The sequence below is a fragment of the Canis lupus genome, chromosome 30 (assembly GCF_011100685.1).
Source record: "Canis lupus familiaris isolate Mischka breed German Shepherd chromosome 30, alternate assembly UU_Cfam_GSD_1.0, whole genome shotgun sequence".
NCBI classification, from domain to species: Eukaryota; Metazoa; Chordata; class Mammalia; order Carnivora; family Canidae; genus Canis; species Canis lupus.
Genome location: NC_049251.1, coordinates 24,572,370 through 24,595,249, shown reverse-complemented (window position 1 = coordinate 24,595,249; position 22,880 = coordinate 24,572,370). Strand labels below are relative to the sequence as shown.

Here is a 22,880-nt window from a genome sequence, read left to right as displayed (position 1 = left end):
AGTTGCTCAAAGTGGGGGAAACCTGAAGTGACAGAGAGCACTCATCTACTTGGAGAGGCTGGGAAGCCAGAGGGCAGACAGCTGTACAGGACTACCTGCCTTGCCTCTCTGTTGTTTCCCCTGGGCTCCTGGGCATATATACCTTTAAAACATTTTTTCTCATGACACAACCTGTGTGCTTTTTTTCACCTCCTTGGTGTTAAAAGAGTCTAAATTAGAGCAGCAGATAGCAGGAGAGAAAAGTCTCTGATTTTGGAGGATATAAACTTACAATCAAAATCAAACAACAACACAGGGGCACCTGGGTGGCTCAGTCAGTTAAGCATCTGCCTTGGGCTCCAGTCATGAATCCCAGGGTCCTGGGATAGAACCCTGCCTCAGACACTGGCTCAGCGGGGAGCCTGCTTCTCCCTCTGCCCCTCCCCGCTGCTCACTCCCTCTCACTCTCATCAATCAATTAATCAATCAATCAATCCATTAAATCAAGGTGGGGAGGGGGGCACCTGGGTGGCTCAGCCATTAAGAGTCTGTCTTCGGCTCAGATCATGATCTCAGGGTCTTGAGATTGAGCCCCCAAACCAGGGCTCTCTGCTAAGCAGGGAGTCTGCTTTCCCTCTGACCCTCCTCCCTGCTTGTGCTCTCTCTCAAATAAATAAAATCTTTTTTTTTTTTTATAAAATCTTTTTAAAAAGGAAGGAAGGAAGGAAGAAAGGAAGGGAAGAAGATAGAAAGAAAGAAGAAAGAAAGAAAGAAAGAAAGAAAGAAAGAAAGAAAGAAAGAAAGAAAGAAAGAAAGAAGAAAGAGAAAAAACAAACTATAAAGAACTACAGGTAAAGTGGTACAGGGTCATGAAGTCTAGCAGGAGTCATTCCATTCAATCGTCCCCAAGGGCCTCCGCTCAGTACAACCCTGTATGATAATCGATATTTATAGTGATGACCTTGAGTCTTCAGGCACAAGCTGCCTGACATTCAGCATATTTTCAGAAGGCAATGAAGCATGCAGCTTGCTACAGAAAAAATTTCCTTCAAGCTAAAAAAAGTTTTGGTTCCTTAAAAAGGCAAGGTTCATGCAGTCATTATTTTCTTAGTTTTAAAAATACATGTATTTATTTATCCATGCCTTCCTTGTTCAAGCAAAGATTAAAGATGACTTATAAAAATACACAAAATCCAATAAGACCGTATAATTGACAGGAAAGAGGAGGAAGAAAGAAAACCAGGGTGGATATGAAGTTGATTCAGGAGATTCAGTTATCTGCAAAGCTCACTTCTGTGAAATACACCTCACTCCTTGATAGATCATAGAGCATCATAACTGGTATTACTCATTATGGAATCAATTTTAAATCTGGAGGAAGGTCAGAGTTTATATTCTGAATGTAAAAGTCAAACTGAAACTAGAAGAAAGAAAAAAAAGAAAATATTGGCTTAAATCAGAGAAAACATAATAACAAAAATCCATTTAATAAGCTGTTAATTTTTTCTTTTTTTCCCATGGGGCTTGAACTCATAACCCTGAGCTGAAGACCCTGAGATCATGACCTGAGTCAAAATCAAGAGTCAGGGATCCCTGGGTGGTGCAGCGGTTCGGTGCCTGCCTTTGGCCCAGGGCGCGATCCTGGAGACCTGGGATCGAATCCCACGTCGGGCTCCCGGTGCATGGAGCCTGCTTCTCCCTCTGCCTGTGTCTCTGCCTCTCTCTCTCTCTCTCTCTCTCTCTGTGTGTGTGACTATCATAAATAAATAAAAATCAAAAAAAATAAAAAAAAAATCAAGAGTCAGATGCTTAACGGACTGAGCCACCCAGGTTCCTTTATTTTGGTAAAAATCACTCCTTTATTTCAGTAGAATAATAGTTGCATTATAGAAAACTTTTTTTATTTTATTTTATTTTTTTATTTTATTTTATTTTTTTATAAATAAAAATAGGGTAATTTAAGTAATCTCAGGGGGGGATCCCTGGGTGGCTCAGCGGTTTGGTGCCTGCCTTTGGCCCAGGGCATGATCTTGGAGTCCCGGGATGGAGTCCCACGTCGGGCTCCTTGCATGGGGCCTGCTTCTCTCTCAGCCTGTGTCTCTGCCTCTCTCTGTGTGTCTCTCATGAATAAATAAATAAAATCTTTAAAAAAAAATTTTAATTTTTGGGTGTAATCTCTACACCCAACATGCAGCTTCAACTCATGACTGTGAGATCAAGAGTTGTAAGCTCTACCAACTGGGACAGCCAGGTACTTCACAAAACTTTTCTTATATTAATCAGAAGTAGTATCACATGTTACCCAACTGTTGAAATTCTCTGCAATATCCTTTGTACAAATTGATATTAACATACTAGGAAAAGAACAAAGTTGTTTAAATTTGAGTTAAACTCTCTATACAAATGTAATTTAAAAAAATAAAAATAAAAAATAAAAAAACAAATGTAATTTAAAAATTTTAATTTCTTTAAATTTATTTATTCATGAGAGACAGAGAGAGAGAGAGAGGAGAGAGAGGCAGAGACACAGGCAGAGGGAGAAGCAGGCTCCTCGCAGGGAGCCTGATGTAGGAGTTGATCCTGGATCCCGGGATCCTACTGAGCCACTCAGGCATCCCCAAATGTAATTTTTAAAATACAAATGTGATTTTTAGGTCACATAAGAAGAAGCAAGAATTTTTCCAGGAGTCCTGGTATGGAGAGGCTCCCAGGGTTTTAATAAGTGTGTTTTTACTCATATTGGGCCTGCATCAGGGAAAATTTCTTCTGAAATTTGTAGTAGGACATTCCTACTATGGAGTCACTGCTTATAGGGTAAGAGCTGGGGCTTCAGATGTGGCCAAATATATAGAGTTGGTGCAGAAAAGCTGAGTAACAGCTTGGGCAAGTTACTTAAACTTGGTCTAGTATCTTTATTTTTCTTTCTTTTTCAGTTTTATAGCTTTATTTGGAATCAGCAGTTAGTTCTCATCCACTTAATTAACTGTCTGTAGATTTTTGCAAGTGGTGACAGGTATACAGGTAACCTGAAATTGTCTGGTGAACCATCATCCTTATTACATTTTCTGGACAACTGAATACAGATATGGTATGGGACATTCCTTATTCTGTTGGCCCTGATAGCTTTGTTGAGTCTAGTATCAATGGACACATCTCAAGTTCCCATTTCTCTCTTACCACTCTTCTTTACAGGAGCTGGCCTGTCTGGTCCAGGTTGCAAAGTTTAGCTTAGTTTCTTAACTGCAAATGAAATTAATAGGGTTATATGGAGGATTAGTTATTATGCGGCAAGCACTTAGCACATAGCTAATACCTTTTGAACCTAATAAATGCCTGTTATGGTAGAAACAGTGGTTGCCCAGAACATTCCACATTGATGTGATACAAATCTTTCTTTCACTTGTGCTTTGTTAAAGATTTCTTGCCTAATTTTCCCATTGACAAATTTTTCTTTAATGTATTGTTGTGAATGCATTCTGATGTTCTCTTATGGTACTGACATCGAAACTAGTTTCATTGCCTTATATTGTCTTCTTACATTTGGAAAATGTATAAGCAGTAATTTTTTTCACTGCTAGATTTTTTTTTAAGATTTTATTTATTTATTCACGAAAGACACAGAGAGAGAGGCAGAGACACAGGCAGAAGGAGAAGTAGGCTCCATGCAGGGAGCCCGATGTGGGACTCGATCCCGGGACTCCAGGACCACGTCCTGGGCCGAAGGCAGGTGTTAACCGCTGAGCCACCCAGGGATTCCCTCACTGCTAGATTCATATGAAATTGTGGTTTGTATCCAATTGGATTTTTTTTCTTTGTTCCTTTTCATTCAAGCCCAGATAAAACCACATTTTAAATCATGCCCACGTATGTGTAAAGTCTCATCTGACTAGCTCCATCATGTGTCTATAATGAGTTTTACAATTTTACAAGTAATTTTCATTTCATTGCTACTATGAATTCAAATAACGAAGAATATTGGGAAATGTATTGATGAGTACTCTCAAAAATAGGTGTAAATCAAGAAAATTGGAAAAACTTTATATAACGTGAGAATTTTGCGGGGAGTGCAATTTGGCCACAAATTCAGAGTGACCATAACCTATTGTTCAAATTATCAGGCTGTTTTGGGAATGCAAGAGGGGTTCAATTAATAATTTCACTGAGATAAAGGCATAAACTAGGACTCTCCCAGGTACACCAGGGCGTAAGACTGACAGGCCAAAACTGACAATGTATCTTAAGACGGGGATGGAGCAGGGCAGGGCTTGAAGGGGTTCTTTGTGAAATGATAGGCTCTATCATACACTCGTACTCTATTTTCTACATTCAAAGTGTGAATTATGGGTTCTGCTTTGAGAATCCAAGCTCTGCCCTTATAGATTCAGATTCAGTTTTGTTTTTTTTTTTTTTAAGATTTTATTTATTCATGAGAGACACAGAGAGAGAAGCAGGCTCCATGCAGGGAGCCTGACACGGGATTCGATCCCTGGTCTCCAGGATCACGCCCTGGGCTGAAGGCAGGCGCCAAACCGCTGAGCCACCCAGGGATCCCTATCAGATTCAGTTCTAATCCCTATACCTCAAGAAAAACACAAAGGCAAAGATCCAGGAAGGCATAACCAATGTGATCAAGAGCTGTGGGTCTTAATAATATTTTGGCAGTTATGACACCTTGGAGAATTTGATGGTAGCTATTAACTCTCCCTGAAGGAAAGGGCACACACAAAAGCCCCCACGACTTGGCATGTAATTCAGAGGACCTCAATCTGTCTGATGCTACCCAGGGACCCAGGTCTGAATCTCTAACCTAGAACACATGGCAGTTGGCAGGAGAAGGGAATCAATATTTCTTGGCCACTTTTACATGTATTTCATTTCATATGCACATCAATCTATTTTATAGATAAGGGAATTGAAGCCCAGAGAAATTACAATTCACAGCTAGTTAAGTGACAAAGCCAGACTTTAAATTCACTTTTATGTGCCACTAAATCTTACAATCTAAGTACTGCTTAGCCATACAACTTTTTTTTAAAAGACTTTATTCATTCATGAGGACACACAGTGAGAGGCAGAGACGCAGGCCGAGGGAAAAGCAGGTTCCCTATGGGGAGCCTGATGCAGGACCTGATTCCGGATCCCAGGATCACACCCTGAGCCAAAGGCAGACACTTAAGCACTGAGCCACCCAAGTGCCCCAACAATTTTTTTTAAGTAGGCTCCACGCTCAGCATGGAGCCAACTTGGGGCTTGAATTCACGGTTCTGAGATCAAGACCTGAGCTGAGATCAAGACTTGGGTGCTTAACTGACTGAGCACCCAGGTACTCCATCATACCTATTAATATATATACATATATTTAGAGACCCCTGGGTGGCTCAGTGCTTGAGTGTCTGTCTTCTGCTTGGGTCGTGATCCCAGGGTCCTGGGATAGAGTCCCACATCGGGCTGCCTGCAGGGAGCCTGCTACTCCCTCTGCCTATGTCTCTGCCTCTCTCATGAATAAATAAATAAAATCTTAAAAAAAATATATACACACAGATATATATATTTATATTTCAATCTGGAAGAGAATTATATTACAAAATCAAGAAAAATGAACATGAGCAAATATCTTCAACAGAGTCCCACCTACTGGAATTACCTTTTGAAACTAGAGTTTATTAGGGCAAATAAAAGTAAGCATTTAGGGGTGCTTGGGTGGCTCAGTTGGTTAAGCATTCGACTCTTGATCTCAGCTCAGGTGTTGATCTCAGGGTTGTGAGTTCAAGTTCCATGCTGGGCTCCACATTGGGTGTGGAGTCCCCTAAAACAAAGAAAAGAAAAAAAAGTAAGCATTTAAGAAAAAAATCTCACATGTTAATACAACCAACATTTGGGCAGCCTGGGTGGCTCAGTGGTTTAGTGCCACCTTCAACCCAGGGCGTGATCCTGGAGACCTGGGATCGAGTCCCACCCTCTGCCTGTGTCTCTGCCTCTCTGTCTCTCTCTGTGTCTCTCACGAATAAATAAATAAAATCTTTAAATAATACAACCAACATTTAGTGTCATTAGTTTTAGATAAATCCAAGATTGATAAGTTGTTGATGGATTATTAAAAGATTTTTCAGTGTCTCATTGCAGGAAATAATACCAGGAAAAATAACCCTGGGGGAAACAACCAAATCTTTGCCTGTATACCTTGAAGCCCATGTCAATCTGTCTACTAACCAGGGTTGACCCTGGATGGGATGGGGGCTTAAGCAACATGTCATTTCCAACACAAGCAGTGCTTCTTGTATAACTGGTAAACTCCAATATTCCTTTTGGTAATCTCTGTTCATTAGTTCCTGAGACACCTGATCATACTCTGGCATGCCCCCCAAAACATAGAATCAGTTTACCTGAGAATTTGGCAGATTCTGTCTGTCTGTACTTCCCCAGTGCCTAGGACAGAGTGAGTGCTGTCTCCTTTCCAGTTCATGCTACAGATTGCTGCCAGATGAATTCTCTAACCTAAACAGTAGTTCCAAATATGGCAGTTCCTTGCACAAAACGATTTCACTTCTCGTTATATTTGTACCTTTCCTATTATTATTGTTTTAAAATTATCTTCTGTTGGGGTGCCTAGGTGGCTCAGTCAGTTAAGCACCCGCCTTTGGCTCAGGTCATGATCCCAGGGTCCTGGGATGGAGCCTCACATTGGGCTCCCTGCTCAGCAGGGAGCCTGCTTCTCCCTTTTCCTCTGTGATAGCCCTCGCTCTCTCTCAAAGAAATAAAAATAAAATCTTAAAAAAGTTATCTTCTGTCTTACTCTTTCTAAAACTGTAAGCTTGGTGAGGGAAGAAACCATTGTACTCACAGTCGCTGTGCTGACCTATAGTAGGCATTCAATTATACCTATTGCCTCACTGCGTGGATGATTGCTACAAGAATTTAGTCAACATGATTTTCTTTCAATTTATAAAATGGAGATACAATGTTTTTTAAAGATTTTACTTATTTATTCATGGGACACACACACACAGAGGCAGAGGCATAGGCAGAGGGAGGAGCAGGCTCCGTTCAGGGAGCTCATTGCAGGACTCGATCCCAGGACCCTGGGAGCACACCCTGAGGCAAAGGCAGATGCTCAACTACAGAGCCACCCAGGTGCCCCAATGGAGAAACAATTTCCATACCCTTCTAAAATGTATAATTCAGTGGCTTTCAGTATTTTCATAAAGTTGTGCCACCATCATCACTATCTAATTCCAGAATATTTTCCTCACCCCCAGTAAGAAAATGCATACCCACTAGCAATTACACCCATCCTCTTCTCCTCCCTCCCAGTCCCTGGCAATCACTAATTTAGTTTCCTCATAGATTTCCCTTCCCCTACAGATTTCCCTATTCTTTACTTTCTTGTAAATGTTGTCATGTGATATGTGGTTTTGTACCTGGGTTCCTCCACTTAACATAATGTTTCCAAGGTTTGTCCAGGCTGTGGCCCGTGTCAGGACCTCTTTCCTTTTTAAAGGCTGAATTGTATTCCGTTGTAAGGCTATAGCACCTTTTGTTTACCCGTTCCAGGCAAGATGACTTTTAACATCCATACCAACTCTAGAATCCAATACCAAGTCAAGGCCTACCACCAAAGTTCATAAAGTAAATCACCATAAATCATTCTGCTTCGTACTTTCTCTGGGCCTGAAGTTTTCAAATCTTACCTCCCATTGATCCTGGGAGGACAATCCTGTTGTAACCCACCACGGTTACCTTCTGAACTTTTAAAACCATAAAGCCGGACCCTCTATACCTTATTTCAGGATTCTTCCCCCACCTCCAATCTCCTCCCCACTGCCCACCCGATGTCTTGAAAACTCCACCCTCCTTAATCACACCCCTTGGCAGTTACCATTGTACTGCTGACCGATCTCAACAGATAGGGTTGACTGAGGTTGGATGGTGCTTTCTTCCCACTTCTCTTTCCCTTGTGTCTCTGCTCACCGCGGTGCAACCTCTCCACCACTCAAAAGTCCAAAAAGGGGGGGGGGGGGAGCCTTTCTTTGTTTTCCAAGGAAATTCAGGTAAAAGGAGGGGTAGGGGAAATGATATTTTTGACTTTCCTCACAATCCAGACGTTGGAAAGAAAAAGGATTTCCTTTGGGCCGCTGCCACGACTCTGATCTTTTATGCTGATAAAATATTTCCTTCTTAAAAAAAAAAAAGTTATGGGAAAATCATACGACTTGAGCTTGGGAGCCACACCTACGGTAATATTCGCGTTAGAGAGAGAGAGAGAGAGAGCGCGCGAATGGGGGGGCGGGGGGTTACCTCTCCCTCAAGGAGGGCTTCTGCCCCCACCAGCGGAGGTGTCGCCCCGGGGGGGGGGGGGGGCAGCCGGCTCCGCGGCGCTCGCCGCAGGCTCGCGGGCAGGACTACAGCATCCAGAGGGCTTTGGAAACTCCAGCAGCTCCAAGCCCGTTGGCTGCCACGGTTTCCCCGAGGAGTGACGCTGTGAAAACAAACCCTGATTGGTCAGGCCCGAGCTGACTTCTCCATTTATGGACAGATTGCCCGGCCCGAGCCGAGGCTCCGCCGGAGGAGTGCAGAGTAAGTGGCCGAAGAAAGAAGCAGCGCGGCCGGGCAGCCAGCAGCCGCGCCGGGGGCGTGGGGCTCACCGAGGCGGGCGCGGGCGCGGGCGCGGGGCGCGGGGCCTGCCCTCGGCAGCAGGGGCCCCGCCTGCGGAGTCGCCCCCTGGTCGCCCTCACCTAGCGCCGCCGATCCCGCCTGGATGGAGTCCCCCCAGGGTTCCCATTGGCTCCCGTGAGTGCTTGGGTGTCCAGAGCCTGTTTTTGGCGAAGGGGACCAACTTTTGAAGTTCGCCCCGGAGCCTGCGCTGCAGCCCCGCTCCCCGGCAGCCGGACCCGCCGCGGCGCCAGTCACCATGGTGAGTTGGCCGCGCGGCGCCCCGGGACGCCCGAGCCCGGGAAGGGGCAGGAAGCGCGGCGCGGGGCGCCCGCCGAGGCCGGGGGTGGACAAGGTGGACGCGGCCGTCGGCACGTCGCGAGCTCCGAGCGCCCGCCGCGCCCCCTCCCCGGCGGGGGCCGGGGGGACCGGGGGGGCCGGGGGCCGGGGGCCAGGGGGGCCGGGGCGCCGAGCAAAACTTTCTTCCGAGGCGCTCCGGGCGCCGCGAAACTTTTTCGTGGCCGGGTCGCTCTGGCCGCCGGCTGTCGGCAGGCAGCGTGGGGCAGCTCTGCGCCCGGGGGCGCGGCCCGCCCCGCCCGGGGGACCCCGCTCCGCCCGCCCCGACCGCGGCGCAGCGCCCGCGCCCCTGCCCCTGCCCCTGCGGTCCCGCCCGCTGCGGCGGGGAGCGCGGCTCGGCGGCGCGGGGCAGGCTGCTCCCCGCGACCCTCCCCTGCGCGCCGCGCCCCCTCCCCTGCTCCCCGCGACCCTCCCCTGCGCGCCGCGCCCCCTCCCCTGCGCGCCGCGCCCCCTCCCCTGCTCGCCGCGCCCCTCCTCTGCGCGCCCCTCCCCTGCGCGCCGCGCCCCCTCCCCTGCTCGCCCCCCCCCGCGCGCCCCCTCCCCTGCTCGCCGCGCCCCTCCCCTGCGCGTCCCCTCCCCTGCTCGCCCCTCTCCCCTCCCCTGCTCGACCCCTCCCCTGCGCGCCCCGTCCCCTGCACACCGCGCCCCCTCCCCGCCCGCGCGCACGGGCGCCGGCTGCCTCCGCGCCTCCCCGCCCCGCCGCCCCCCTGCCCGCCCGCAGCCGGGCCGCCGCGCGCTGGCGGGGGCGGGGGCGGGGCGGGCCGCACCAAGGCCGGCGGGGGCGCCAGGTAGGCTGAGCACCTGGCCCTGGGCGGGCGGCCCGGAGCGACAGTGACCGCGCGCCGCCGGGGCGTCGGCGGCCGGGACCCCGCGGGGTCTCCGCGCCCGGGAGGCCGAGGAAACCCCCCCTTCCCGAGGGCGAGGTGCCTGGCGCTTTGCGGGTGTCCGGCGAATGGGTCGCCCGGGAGGAAGTCGATGTTTTGTTCTTTTTCCTTTGGCACTTTGGGAATACGTGGAAGTGGCCGACTTGGTCTCTGACTCGGGTCCGACGTTGCCTCCCGCCGCCCGCGGTAACCTGAGCCGCGCCCCCGGGTCCTGGGCGGGGGTACGTTTCTCCCCGCAGCACAGAAGCGAGGACTCTATTTTGAAAAGACTGACAGCCTATCCGAGGAGGGGGGAGAAGTTCTACTGCAAGGCTTCAGAGTTTCCACACTTGCCTCTTTCCTTATTATTTTTTTTTTTTTAAGATTTTTTAAAATTTATTTTTTCATGAAAGACAGAGAGGCAGAGACAGAGGCAGAGGGAGAAGCAGGCTCCATGCAGGGAGCCCGATGTGGGACTCGATCCTGGGACTCCATCCTGGGCCAAAGGCAGGCGCTCAACCGCTGAGCCACCCAGGGATCCCCACTTTCCTCTTTGCAAAGAACCCTGCTCGGGTGGATGACCTGATCCTCTTCTGGTTTGTTTTAATGACTGTGACTGTGGACCTAGGCCTAGAGGATAGCTGGTACCACCCCGATTTAAACATCAATGCCGCATGACCAGCCTGAGAAATGTGGCGAAGACCCATCTGAATGTACATACACAACACAAAAGCAGTTCCAGACCTAGTCTGTGTTGACTCAGAAGAATGCTTAAAAACAAAACCGTCTTTAAAAGGGCATCTTTGACAGAAGCTTGGTCGTTTTACATAGTCCAACATTGTGTCACCTCTGCTTCTCCCTAAGAGGACACTTTATCTGTAAATAAATTTCCACTTTAAGTTTCAGGTTTTAAGAAGTCAGTCTAACCTACATTATTTTTGGAACCCCTGTAAGAGAACCATTTACTTATTACACTGAGTGTGTGGTTGGGTGGAGGAGCTACCTAATTGGGCCACTACCTAATTGGCCACTTTGAATTTAAGCAATGTGATAGTCCCAGTACTTTGGAATGGCCCTAAGTATTTTCCATGGTTCAATATTTCTAAAAAAAAAAAAAAAAAAGAAAAAGAAAAGAAAAAAAATCAATGTATTTATGTCAAGAGCTTAAAGAAACTTAACTGAATTCAAATACTTGAGTGCTCCCTTGAGAGCATTAACTTTCCCTTAGTTAGTTCATGTGTCTTGCAGGACACACTACCAGGTAGACTATGACGTGTCTTCTGGAGACCTCGAGATCTCCATGCTCAGTTTGGCGGCATTGCTTTTGAAGAAGATGGTTGATCAAGTGGGTTCAGAGCAGGCATGTTCTAAGGAAGAAAGTTGTTTCCAGAGTTGTGTAGTGTGTCTGTGGGAGGACAGGGTGTGACTTACCTATTGATGGGTTCCCTGCCAGTAGCACAGATGGCCCTGCTGTGGGCAGCCAGACTATCAGTGCATCAGAAAAAAGTTGAAACTGTTGCTGTCCTGAAATCGGAGATGTGCCATCGCTCAGTCTACTAGATGTAAAGTAACTTGGCAAAAATTAAATGAATCATTTCTTGACCGGCTTGAGAAATTGTTCATTGGCTATGTGAAATTGTCTGAGAACAGAGCATCGCCCATCCTAAATAGTCGGAAACCTCAGTTATAATGTGTACTGTTTATATAAGACGCCTTCGGGTCAAATGAGACTTCATTTTGTGTTTCACATCTGTCTGGGTCTGCCCAGCTGCATCCTTCAGCTGCTCAGAACAGGAAGAGAAAGGGCATTGCCTTCGGTGGGTGTGGCTGAGGGTTAGCATGGAGAATATAATTCATCGCCCTTGACTGGGTTGTAAGGAGAGCACCTGTATTGCTGTTTGCATGTTTGTGTATGTGTGTGTGTGTGTGTGTGTGTGTGTGTGTGTGTGTTCTTTTAGGAAGTCTGGTAGCACGTGAGGAAGACTCTCCACCCGTCCCCAAGGCCCTACCGAGATTCATTCACTTGTGACTCATAAGGAGTATTGTCATTTTCTGATTCATGAGCACAATGTCCAGTTTATAGTTCATCCCGTATCTTTTTCCTGAAAGTTCACTTCGGAATACTTTTCTCCATTTTTGGAGAAGCAACAATGCTACCGGGCAATATTAATTTTTGTACCTTTTTCCATAGGAGACTTGGAAGAACTGGGAAAAAAAAAATCTCAGCCTGTCTTTATAATTTAGTGTATGTACCTTAGTTAGGAGGGTACAACAATCTCCTTGTCTTTTTTTTTTTTAATATTTATTTATTTATTCATGAAAGACACAGACTGAGAGAGAGAGAGGCAGAGACACAGGCAGAGGGAGAAGCAGGCTGCCCACAGGGAGCCCGATGTGGGACTCGATCCTGGATCCTGGGATCATGACCTGAGCCGAACGTAGGTGCCCAACCACTGAGCCACCCAGGCGTCCCTCCTTGTCTTTTAATTAATCTTACCTTATAAGATTTCCTTTGTCAAATCTGGCTTTATCATTTACAAAGGAGGTTGTGCTTTTGTGGCCGTGACAGTTTGGACTGTCTAATGGGCTGGAACCCATGTCTGTAGCTCTAACATACTCTAGGTACAGCAGTTATTCATAGGGCTTCTCTGACTTCAATACTAAGTTGTTTGAGTGAATCTGAATTGGCCATCTGCTCAGACTGCGGTCAGGATACATCCCTTTTTCCTCACTTCCATATTACTTGCGAATAAATTGCAGATGTTATTCATAAAAAATACACAGGAATAGACTTATGAACTTAGAAATCTGTCAGCTGACTACAAGGTAGGTAAGTTCCTTTGGGTGAAGGCAGGGCATATATTCAGAAAGTCTGGAATCCATTTCAAATATGTTTTCTGGGAAGGTAACCTAGTCCATTCCCCTTGATTAGTTTATCAGATTTGCTAATAGTTTCCTGGCCCAAACGACATAATACAAAACCAAACCAAAACAACACACACAAAAAAATGGATTGAAGTACAAAAAAGGTTTTTTTTTAAGATTTTATTTTTAAGAAATCTCTACACCCAAAATAGAGCTCAAATTTATAATCCTGAGATCAAGAGTTGCATGCTCTACTGACTGAGCCAGCCAGGCACCCCCCAAAAAGTTGTGATGGAGGCAAAGGGGTTAGGGAAAGATCTGGAGCTCACGATACTATCTAGGGGCCAGTGTGAGTTGGCTAGCCTCATGGGAAAAGTTTGATCTGTGCGGAGCACCAAGGGGAAGCCAGTGGATCAGTAGATGGATGGGGATGGAGAAATGGAGGAAGCAGACAGTTGTGGAAGGTAAAGCCCACCTCTTCCACACTCTTGCCGGAGATTTCAGCTTGATTATCAGTGGTTGCAAACTCAGGTATCTACAGGATGCAATTTTTGATGGGGTGAGGCTGGCCTCTAGAGAGTAAATATACCCCTCTACAGAGAGACACGATTACTTGACCTTAGGCCATGGTTAGTTTATCTACCATATTACCATGGTTGCATTGACCATATTACACATTTCTTTCTTTTTTTTTTTTTTTAGATTTTATTTATTTATTCTTGAAAGACACACAGAAAAAGGCAGAGATGTAAGTTGAGGGAGAAGCAGGCTCCCTGCAGGGAGCCTGATGCAGGCCTCCGTCACAGGACCCCCAGATCATGCCCTGAACCGAAGGCAGATGCTCAACTGCTGAGCCACCCAGACATCCCATATTACATATTTCAAGGGAAGGTGGAAATCCAAATTGTTCTGCCGGAACTGTACTTTTTGAAGTGTTTTGATCACTGCCGAGAGGCCAAACACCTGCAGGTCAGCTGTTTGTAGCCACTCTACTGTAAGTCTCAAAGTGGTGTCCCTGAGAACCACATGCTTCCTTCTCTTCACTCACCAACAGGAATGTCTAAACTTTAGCCGTATACCAGTAAAGGTGTTTTGTTGATACATCCACACCTTCCCACAGCGTTTCCCTTAAGAGAGGGAATTGCCTGGTATTTTCAGCCCATGGAACCTCCAAACAATTAACAGGGAAAATCTGCATCCAGATTCGGAGCTATCTAAACACCAGTGTAGATGCCTAAGTTGTATGAGTGGTGAGGATGTTAATTGTATTTTTCTTTCTTAACTTGTCACCCCATTCTTTTGATGAAAATGCCCCCCTGCCCTATACTGCACTCTAGACCTCTGTTACTTCTCCTTTCCCAGTTGAATCTCATGGATTTGAGGTCTGTCTCAGGGGTTATCCTTGGGGCTAGATAATGAGCATTTTGGTAACTGTGACTCAGAATATGACTTTTTGATCCTGTACTCAAGTGTTAATGTCATGAGCTTTTGTGAGATTAAATAAAAGAGAGAATGTGCAGTACTTTGCATTTCCTAATGAAAGGATCGTCTCATTACTTGGTAAGAACTTGTGAAAGCTTTCTTCATCAGCTTCAAAAAGCAGAAATATTTTGAAACTGGTGTACAAATGCAAGATATTATGAGCTTCATTATGGAATATGTACAAATTATGTACTGTTATGATTTTCCAAGTATGAGTCATCTACTATTTTTTTTTTACAAAGATGCAGCAATTGTGTTTTCATCAATATGTGATTAAAATGGTGAGTTTTTAATATTTTTATTTTTTTAAACCTTGCTGGGACTCAATATTTACAGAGCAATAAGAGGTTAAAGGTTAAATGCCAAAGGTATTAAAAATAAACATTCTGGCCCTACAAGCACATTCTGTAATAATGGTAATAAGCAAATTGTGTTTTGAATTTCAACCTCACAATTTATATTGGCAGAGACAAAAGGGTTTTGGGCATCCTAGCAAAGTGTTGTTTCTTTGTTATTTTTTTTTAACCTATCTTTATGACAGCCACACTTGAGAGAAATAGAACTAGTCAAGAGTGCTCCCTAAAATAGAGGTATTGGCTCTGACAAGCCGTGGAACCTGCAACTGTACATCCCAGTGAAGTCGGCCCTCCCCTCTGAGTTGCCACCAGGGAACAATGTCATTAATGTACAAAGCACTTCTAAATGGCCATTTAAGAAAATCTTTTTTTGTTTTTAACTTCCTCTATGACCTAAAATGTTAGTGTTCACCTGATTACCCATCTTACTCACCAGATTTCATACCAAGTCCCTCTCAGCTGTTTCTGGAAATTACTTCTTTCCTGCAAAAAAGCCTACTTGGAGGTAGAAGGTCATTTATTTTTGATTCGTTACTGTATCAACTTTAGAAGATTCTAAGAGGGACGCCTGGGTGGCTCAGTGGTTGAGCATCTGCCTTTGGCTCAGGGCGTGATCCCAGAGTCCCTGGATCAACTTCCCAAATCAGGTTCCCTGTGGGGAGGCAACTTCTCCCTCAGAGTGTCTCTGACTCTCTCTATGTGTCTCTCATGAATAAATAAATAAAATCTTTTTTAAAAATTTTTAAAAAAGAGATTATAAGAAATAAATTTAGGAGAATTCACCCAGGATACCATTACCTGAACAGTAATTATTTTCATGTCTCTGGGTTTCCTTCCAGCCTATCCAAATGCACATCATTTTTCTGTAGTATTAATTATGGGGCAAATGTACAATTTGGGCTCGGTATTTTCCCACCTATTTTATAAATTCTTCTTCTTGATGAGCATATTTATCATATTTAGGTGGTGACATTATAATTCCCATGTAGCCTGATTGTCCAGCCTGTCATAACTGTACAGAGACTTTGCCTCCAGGGCAGGGAGACCCTCTCTGTACCCCCTGGAATCTCTTTGGTCAGTAATGAACTGCTCAGCCTCCTGCTGCTCCTAAGCCATGGTAACCCCCTCTTTGGTGCAGTCAGAAGCAGGACAGGCAGGCTTGGGGGACACTCCACACTCCCAAGTCCTGGTTCAAAGGTGGGTACTATTGGTGTTCTTCATAGATTATGCTGTTGACACTCAAATGTGTGACATGACTAGATGCTCAGGCCTCTGGTCCCAACTTGATGAGTATGAGTTCTCTTATCAGAGAACGCAAGTAATTGGAGATGGATGGAGAGCTTTGAACCCCAAAGTGGAAAAGACAACAGTAGTTGCAAAAGAGGTTATAGCAGACTTGCCTAATATGTAGGAATCCTTACCGAATATGGTGGCAACCACTGAGAAATCATTGATGAATTAAGCACCACTTTATGAGGAGCTCATGGCCTAATGGACGAATGATGAGCGAAATGAGTTCATTTCGCTCTTAACACCAGTGATGGTTTTTGTTGCCATTTTATAGGTAAGAAACCCAAATGTAGGAAGGTAAAGAAAGAGAACTGTTCAGGGACCTAGACCCTATGTAAGTAATGAACCACATTTTAATTTTATGCTCTTTCACAAGCAAATGAATAAATTATTTCTAATTTGAAATTTCTGAATCCAGGTATCTGTATAATGTTTAATTATTTCACACACTTCTGAGGGAAGGCAAGGTTGATTAAAAAATAAACTTAGTTAATTTTACTCAGTAGTACCACAGTGGGATAATTTAGACCCAAGAACATTGCCTATTATGAGTAACAAGGGTCTGGGCTTTAATTTCCTTGTTTTGGGATTTTGCATATCATAAAGTTTGGATACTGGTTATCACACTGGGAATAAGTGTAAAAGGAAAAGTCATGCTAGAAAGCCCTCTGACCTCAATTAGGTCAAAAAAGGAGAAAATAAGGGAAACAAGATAATCACAAGAAATATAGCCTGTTAGTCCTTGTACATGACAGAAAACAAAAAATTAGGATACCGTATCATTAGTCTCTTAGTGATTTAATTGGCGTGACTAGCAATTGATGTTGATAGCAACTTAGCATAACATTTCTTGGTAACAGAGTGATTTGGACAGTATCATTGTCTGATTGTAGGGATTTTCAGCAACAACAAAGAAATAAGGTTGTTTTTAGTGTCCCAAGTAGATGCAGACCTTTGGACTTAAATATAAAAGCATTGAGCTGTTTTAGAATGTAAATAAAGATAGCTTCCTCCAGAACTTGGGAACGCTCAAATGCAGAAATATGTCTACAAAATGATAGCAACTCAACTTTCTCCCATCAGATTATCAGAGATTCCTAATATTTGAGGCTGTCCTGAGGTCCTCTGAAAATATGTTGGAAGATATTGACCTGTCCTGACAGCATTTGTAATAGTAAAAGCAAAAACAAACAGCAATAATTTGAATATCCATTAGTAGAGAAATGCATAAGTATATGCATCTTACTGATAATTGGGTATCAATATGGATAGATCTCAGAAAAGTTGTGTTTGGTGATGAAGCAAGTTGTAGAAAATATGTATAATAAAAATCATATAAGGAAAATTTAAAAACACGAACCTATTTATATTGTTTGGGGATACATATTCATATTAATGTATATATTATTTAAAAAATACAAACCAGTGGACTGGGAAGATACCAAATTCAAGCTGCTAAAGAGGGAAGGAGGGGGCCTTCCTGACTGGCTCACATGGTAGAGGATCTGACTCTTGATCCCAGGGCTGTGAGTTTGAGCCTCAATTTTAATGTAGAGATTACATGGAGCAAAGGAAGAAGACCGGGTCAGTTGACTAACTTTAACACTATTGGTAATGTTTTGCTTTATATATTAGCACATACAGAAAAAATTGTATCATTAATTCTGGCCAGTGTGTGCATAAATATTTATGTTATTCTCCATACTTTTGACATCTTTTTCCAATTAAGAAAAGACACATAAACATACAAATTCTTCATATAATTTTAGGAGGTTCATAAACCTCTGAAACCCATACTATTTCATTCCAAAAGTTGGAACAAACATTGTGTTGAGATGAATATTAGGGAGTATGGTCAATTTTGGATCTATATCAGATTATTTTAATGACAGTTGACATATAATCAAATCATTATTAAGTCCCATTGAGTGTTATATAAAGTGTCATTAGGGATTACATCCCAGGATGTTCAGTACATCAGTTACTTTTTTTTGTCCCGTTGTGTCTGCTGGCTTTTGGTACAATAAACCACCCCAAACTTGGTAGTTTAAGTAATAAACATTATTTCTCATGATTTGTGCATTGGCTGGGCAGTTGTGGGCTGGACTGGTTCCTCAGAACCCTGTGGTCAGCTGATGGCTTGGCTAGGGATGGATGATCTAGGATGTCCTCACTCCCATCCGTGTCAGATAGCTGGCAAGATTTCAGCTGGGGCAGTGGAGATGACTTGGCCATGTCCTGGCTTGTTTACATAGCAGTGGACACAGGGTTCCCAAGAACTAGCGAAAGAGAAAGCAAGCCCCAGCACACACACATTTTTTTAAACCTCAGCTTGCATCATGCTTGTTGTTGCCCCATTGGCCAAAGCAAGTCACATGGCCAAGCCCAAAGTAGTGTGGGAGAAGAGTACCTGAGGGCTGAGCTACAGTTCCCCACCCTCAGCCTTTCTTTCAGCTTGCCTTAATTGGGTGAATACATTGAGGCAGGAATGGTTTCCGTGGCAGCTTCAGCTTTACCCTGGCTGACCCTCTGTATGACAGAAGCCACCATGGCTCTTGATAGGTCCACTGCTCCTATTTTCCCAAAGCACCAGGAATTGGAACTGCAGTTCTTTTGCAGTATGGAGACTCAGTATGATCTTTACATTACTTTTTTTATTGGAGGAAAAAAGTAAAAGCAGAAGCTAACAACCAGAAGAAAAATAATTTTCTATCTGTTAAGGGGAGCTTTGTGAAAATAACAGATATTTTAGAAATAAGTCCAAATTGGGAGTGCAGTGAATCATGCCAAACCAGACTGGGCTGGATGGCCTGTTGGACATAAGGGTGGAACAATACTGTTTGGAACAGGTGGGGACAATACTGTTCCCTGCCTAATTTTCTGCCTTTTCAGCCAGCACTGAGCTGTCATGTGGACAAAGACTTACTTCACACACACAAAAATACTTCTTTGTCTTGGTTGAAAGTCATATCTTTCGGACAGTAAGATGGGGCCCCAAATAACCCCGTGTCAATTTCGTCTTCTGTGAGCCACAGACTGCTGTCTGTGAGCTCCTGAACAAGATGTAAATTGAGGATTAACTTGGTTTTGAACACAGTCTCAAAAATCATGGATCTTTCACTTTGACTTTCTCTCCTTCTCCCTGTCTTTTTAAATGGAAAATTTTTAACTACACAAATGGAGAGAAAACTTATCCCTCAACTTCAACACTGGGCAACTCATGGCTGATCTTGTTTTCCTTTTGTTAATGGGGTGTATCACAGTGATTGACTTGTGGATGTTGAGCCATCCCTGAATCCCTGGAATAAATCTTGATTTTGGTGTATGATCATTTTGATGTATTATTGAATTTGGTTTGCTAGGATTTTGTTAAGGATTTTTGATCTCTGTTCATCAGGGACATTGGCCTGTAATTTTCTTGTGGTGTTCATGTCTGGTTTTGGTATCAGGGTAATGCTGGCTGGTCTTGTAAAATGAGTTTGGAAGTGTTCCTTACTCCTTCATTTTTGAGTTTGAGAGGGGTATAAATGCTTTTTTAAATATTTAGTAGAATTTACCAGGGAAGCCATTTGGCCCTGGCCTTTTCTTTGTTGGGATTTTTTTGATTACTGATTCGTTCTCCTTGCCAATAATTTAGGTTTTCTATTTATTCATGATTTGGTGTTGATAAGTTGTATGTTTCTAGGAATTTATGCATTTCTTCTCAGTTGTCTAATTTATCAGCATGCAATTGTTCCAACCCCATTTTCTGTATTTTCACCTTTCCTTAGTCTGTTTTGGAGCAAATCTTAGATATCACTTTATATCTGTATTTAGGTTGGCTTTTAAATAAGCAAAACTCAGCTCTTGGCGCTAACTACTCTTTGGGCTTCCACTTGACTTTTAACAGTAGGAGCTCTGTTTTACAGAATAATGTAGACATCTCCAGTCACTGGGCAGTCTTCTTGATACTTGTCCCCGTTTCACCTGCAGGAGTATGGAGCAGTGATATCTTGGCATACATTGTCTTGGATTGCAGAACAGGGGTGGCTCCCTACCCTGCAGTCCTAGCTGTACTCAGGCACTATTTGCTTAGGTAGGATTGGTAGAACCAGTTCATGGTTATTGGTCTCTTCATTCCTTCTTCCACGTGCCTGCATCATGGTGATAGCTCTACAAATAATACTTGTTTCTTTCAATGATCAGATGCATTTAAATGTATACTGTCAGGATAAGAAATATCCTGGAGACTCCTTGGGGGTCCTATGAAATTGTTTGCTGAAGTTTGTGTCTATGTTCCTTTGCACATTTTTTTTCCCTGGGAAGAATATTCGTAAATCCCCAAAGTGGTCTATGGCCTCCCTAGATGACCGTCTAAAGTCCAAAGAATTTAAATAGCCTGACCAAGGTCACTTGGCAAATTAATAGAAGAGATGGACTTAGAATTATAAGTCTCTTGAGCCACAATTCAGGGATCTTGGTCCAAAACATGCTTTTACTGGAAAAGTTTGAAAATCAAACATAATAAAGCACTAGAGAGAAGGGAGGTGGAAGGTGGTAAGTCAAATTTTTTTGGTAAGATTTCCATAGACACTAAACCAATATGTTACCATGAAGTAATGGTAGGTATCATTTGTTGGCAACTAACTTGATTTTTCAGAATAAAAATAAGGCATAAAAACAGAGTCACAGCATTGGTCTTATATTTATTATGTTTTTAAATTCTCCAGTGATCACAGAGAAGAGTCTATACCTGCAATATAGACTTTCAAATATAAATCAAGGGCATAAGGTTTTGACTTTATGTAAATAATTGAAAGCTCATTATTTTCCTGGTAAGGATTTATTGTTATTAATTATAAAATTAATATTTATTAATTGAGGGCACATAATGAGAAGGAAATTGCTGGGCTTCAACAACTGGACTCTGGCACAGACTTCTGTGTCCTGTTTCTATTATCTAGGATTAGGGCTTGGAGTGTAGGGAAAAAAAAAAAACTGGAGCTCGGATAACCTCTTCCATCTTTCTCCTGACCTAAGCCCCAACCACATCCTCTATCCATCTAGTGTCGTGTTCTTTCTTCACAAGGTCCTTGCCTTTCTAGATGCAGAAGGGTTGGAGAAGGCAGGAAACCAAGTTTGCACTTGCCCAGAAGTGAGACACATAATGAAGTCCTCCAAAAGAAAGGCAGCTTTCTCCTCCCACCTTGGTCACAGCCCTCTTTCCTGTCCTCGGTGGAAGCCTGCTTAGCACCTCTCCCGTGACTAGTGAGTGCCAGCCTGTCAATTGTTGTCTGGTCTACAGAGACAGTAGACACTGTCATCTTTGTTTGGGGCGATGAAACAGTCTTCAGTTTTTGCAGCAGTTGTATGTAACTGTCAGGTGGCAAAGGTGTATTTTATGTACTGTAAGGTTGTAGCAAATGAAAAATTCCACCAGTTGCTGAATCCTATGGATTCGACCTCTGCTGTGTTGCTTCAGTTTACCTTATTCTTTTATGTCTTACCTGGATCACCTGGCCAAGTCCAACTACTTGGTGTGCCCCTTACAGGCTTAGATATTCTCACTTTGGCTGATGTTTAGCTACAATTAATTCCCCGTGCCAATGGTCTAATTCTCCTTTTAGGCGAGTCCCAATTCCACCTTATTGAGTCTTAGAGTTGGAAGTTATCTTCAAAATCCCATGGCTGTCTTAGCTGCAAAGATTTCATGACTGTTTATGCATGTTTTATCTTCTCTTCTGGTCAGTTACTTTTCAGGTAGAGCCGTTGTTCATCTTTGTATCCTACCTTGTTTTGTGATATGTCCTACTAGATATACAGCGCTATCTTTTTTTTTTTTTTTAGGAAGTTTGAAATAAACTTAGGTTTATTTCATTTGCTAAATAAACCTAAGTTTATTTCAACCATATTCCATATGACTTTCTCAATACTTGAATTCTTTTTTTTAAGATTTTATTTATTTATTTGAGAGACAGCGAGAGCAAGAGAGCATGAGCAGGGGGAGGGGCAAAGGAGAGGGAGAGCACCTGGGAGAAGCAGGCTCCCCACTCAGAAGGGAGAGCACAGGGGGCTTGATCCCAGGATTCTGAGATCATGATCTGAACCAAAGATAGATGCTTCATGGACTGAGCCACCCAGGCATCCCCAGTGCTATTTTTAAACATATTGGGGGGAAATACGTGCTGTATTTCCTTCTGCTGTGTGTGAATATAGTCTTTAAAACCACCCACTTGGTCTCTATTTTGAGTAGCCAGTGGATAGAACACCCGACACAGTGTAATGCAACTTAAATCCCACCAGTAAACCGCTGCTCTTGGTTACTCGGCTAATGGAGTGACCCAGGGAGGGGTGAAGCTGTGAAAGCACCCTGTGATTCAAATATTACCAGAGCCTTTGATTTCATTGGAAACGATGAAGTTGTCTGATGTCGACATCACTCTTCACTTCATTCAGCTTGCCTCTGGAGAGATGGACCGGTGAGGACAGAGAGAAGATACTTAAAAGGGCACCAGAAAGCTGAGCCGCTCATTCACTAAAGGCAGGAGAATCAGTCTGCCCATCAGACCTGTCTTCACTCACCTGCCAGCTGTAATGCTGAAATCAGAGCAAACACCCCCGCCTGGCCCCCCAGCTGTTTCAGAATCTGTAAAAAGAGGTAGTTCTCCCAGAAAATGGCATCTATTCTATCTGTTGCCAGTGATCTTCACAAGTGTGGATGTTTCGGGAACAGGCAGAGATACGGATGGAAAAAGGGACTGAAAGAATCGAAAGGGGATTCTGAAGCAGACAGTATTTTTTTTTTTTTTAAGTTGCTTGTGGTTTTGGAGACAGGTTGAATTCAGATGTTTAAAATTCACAGGTAATCCGAATACTGGTACATTCAAACTGTCCTCATGAAATCTTTCTGTTGGAGCTCATCAACTCATAGCAGAATGGGCAGACTTGCATTTTGTGAGCTTTTTGGAGTCTGTTTTCCACACTCTGCTCCAGGTGGATGGGTTGTGAGGAATTCTGAGCTCTCCAGGGTATAAAAGAAATGGCCTCCAAGGTGAGGCAG

The 22,880-nt window shown here is 43.9% G+C and overlaps 1 protein-coding gene and 1 long non-coding RNA gene across 2 annotated transcripts in view; one reads left to right on the top strand and one right to left on the bottom strand.

Annotated features, from left to right (window-relative positions):
- Positions 1 to 5,619: 5,619 nt before the first annotated feature.
- On the bottom strand, positions 5,620 to 8,526 carry LOC119866835. Its single transcript, XR_005381363.1, has 2 exons — positions 7,856 to 8,526; positions 5,620 to 5,785 (listed from the first exon to the last, which is right to left on the bottom strand). It is a non-coding gene; the product is annotated as an uncharacterized LOC119866835 (long non-coding RNA).
- A 124-nt stretch (positions 8,527 to 8,650) lies between these two features.
- The window catches only part of MYO1E (myosin IE), a 198,602-nt gene continuing 184,372 nt past the window's right edge, over positions 8,651 to 22,880 (top strand). The window contains exon 1 of the mRNA XM_038580563.1: positions 8,651 to 8,890. Coding sequence (XP_038436491.1) covers positions 8,888 to 8,890 — 3 coding nt within the window. The 5' untranslated portion in view covers positions 8,651 to 8,887. The remainder of the gene's footprint in view (positions 8,891 to 22,880) is intronic.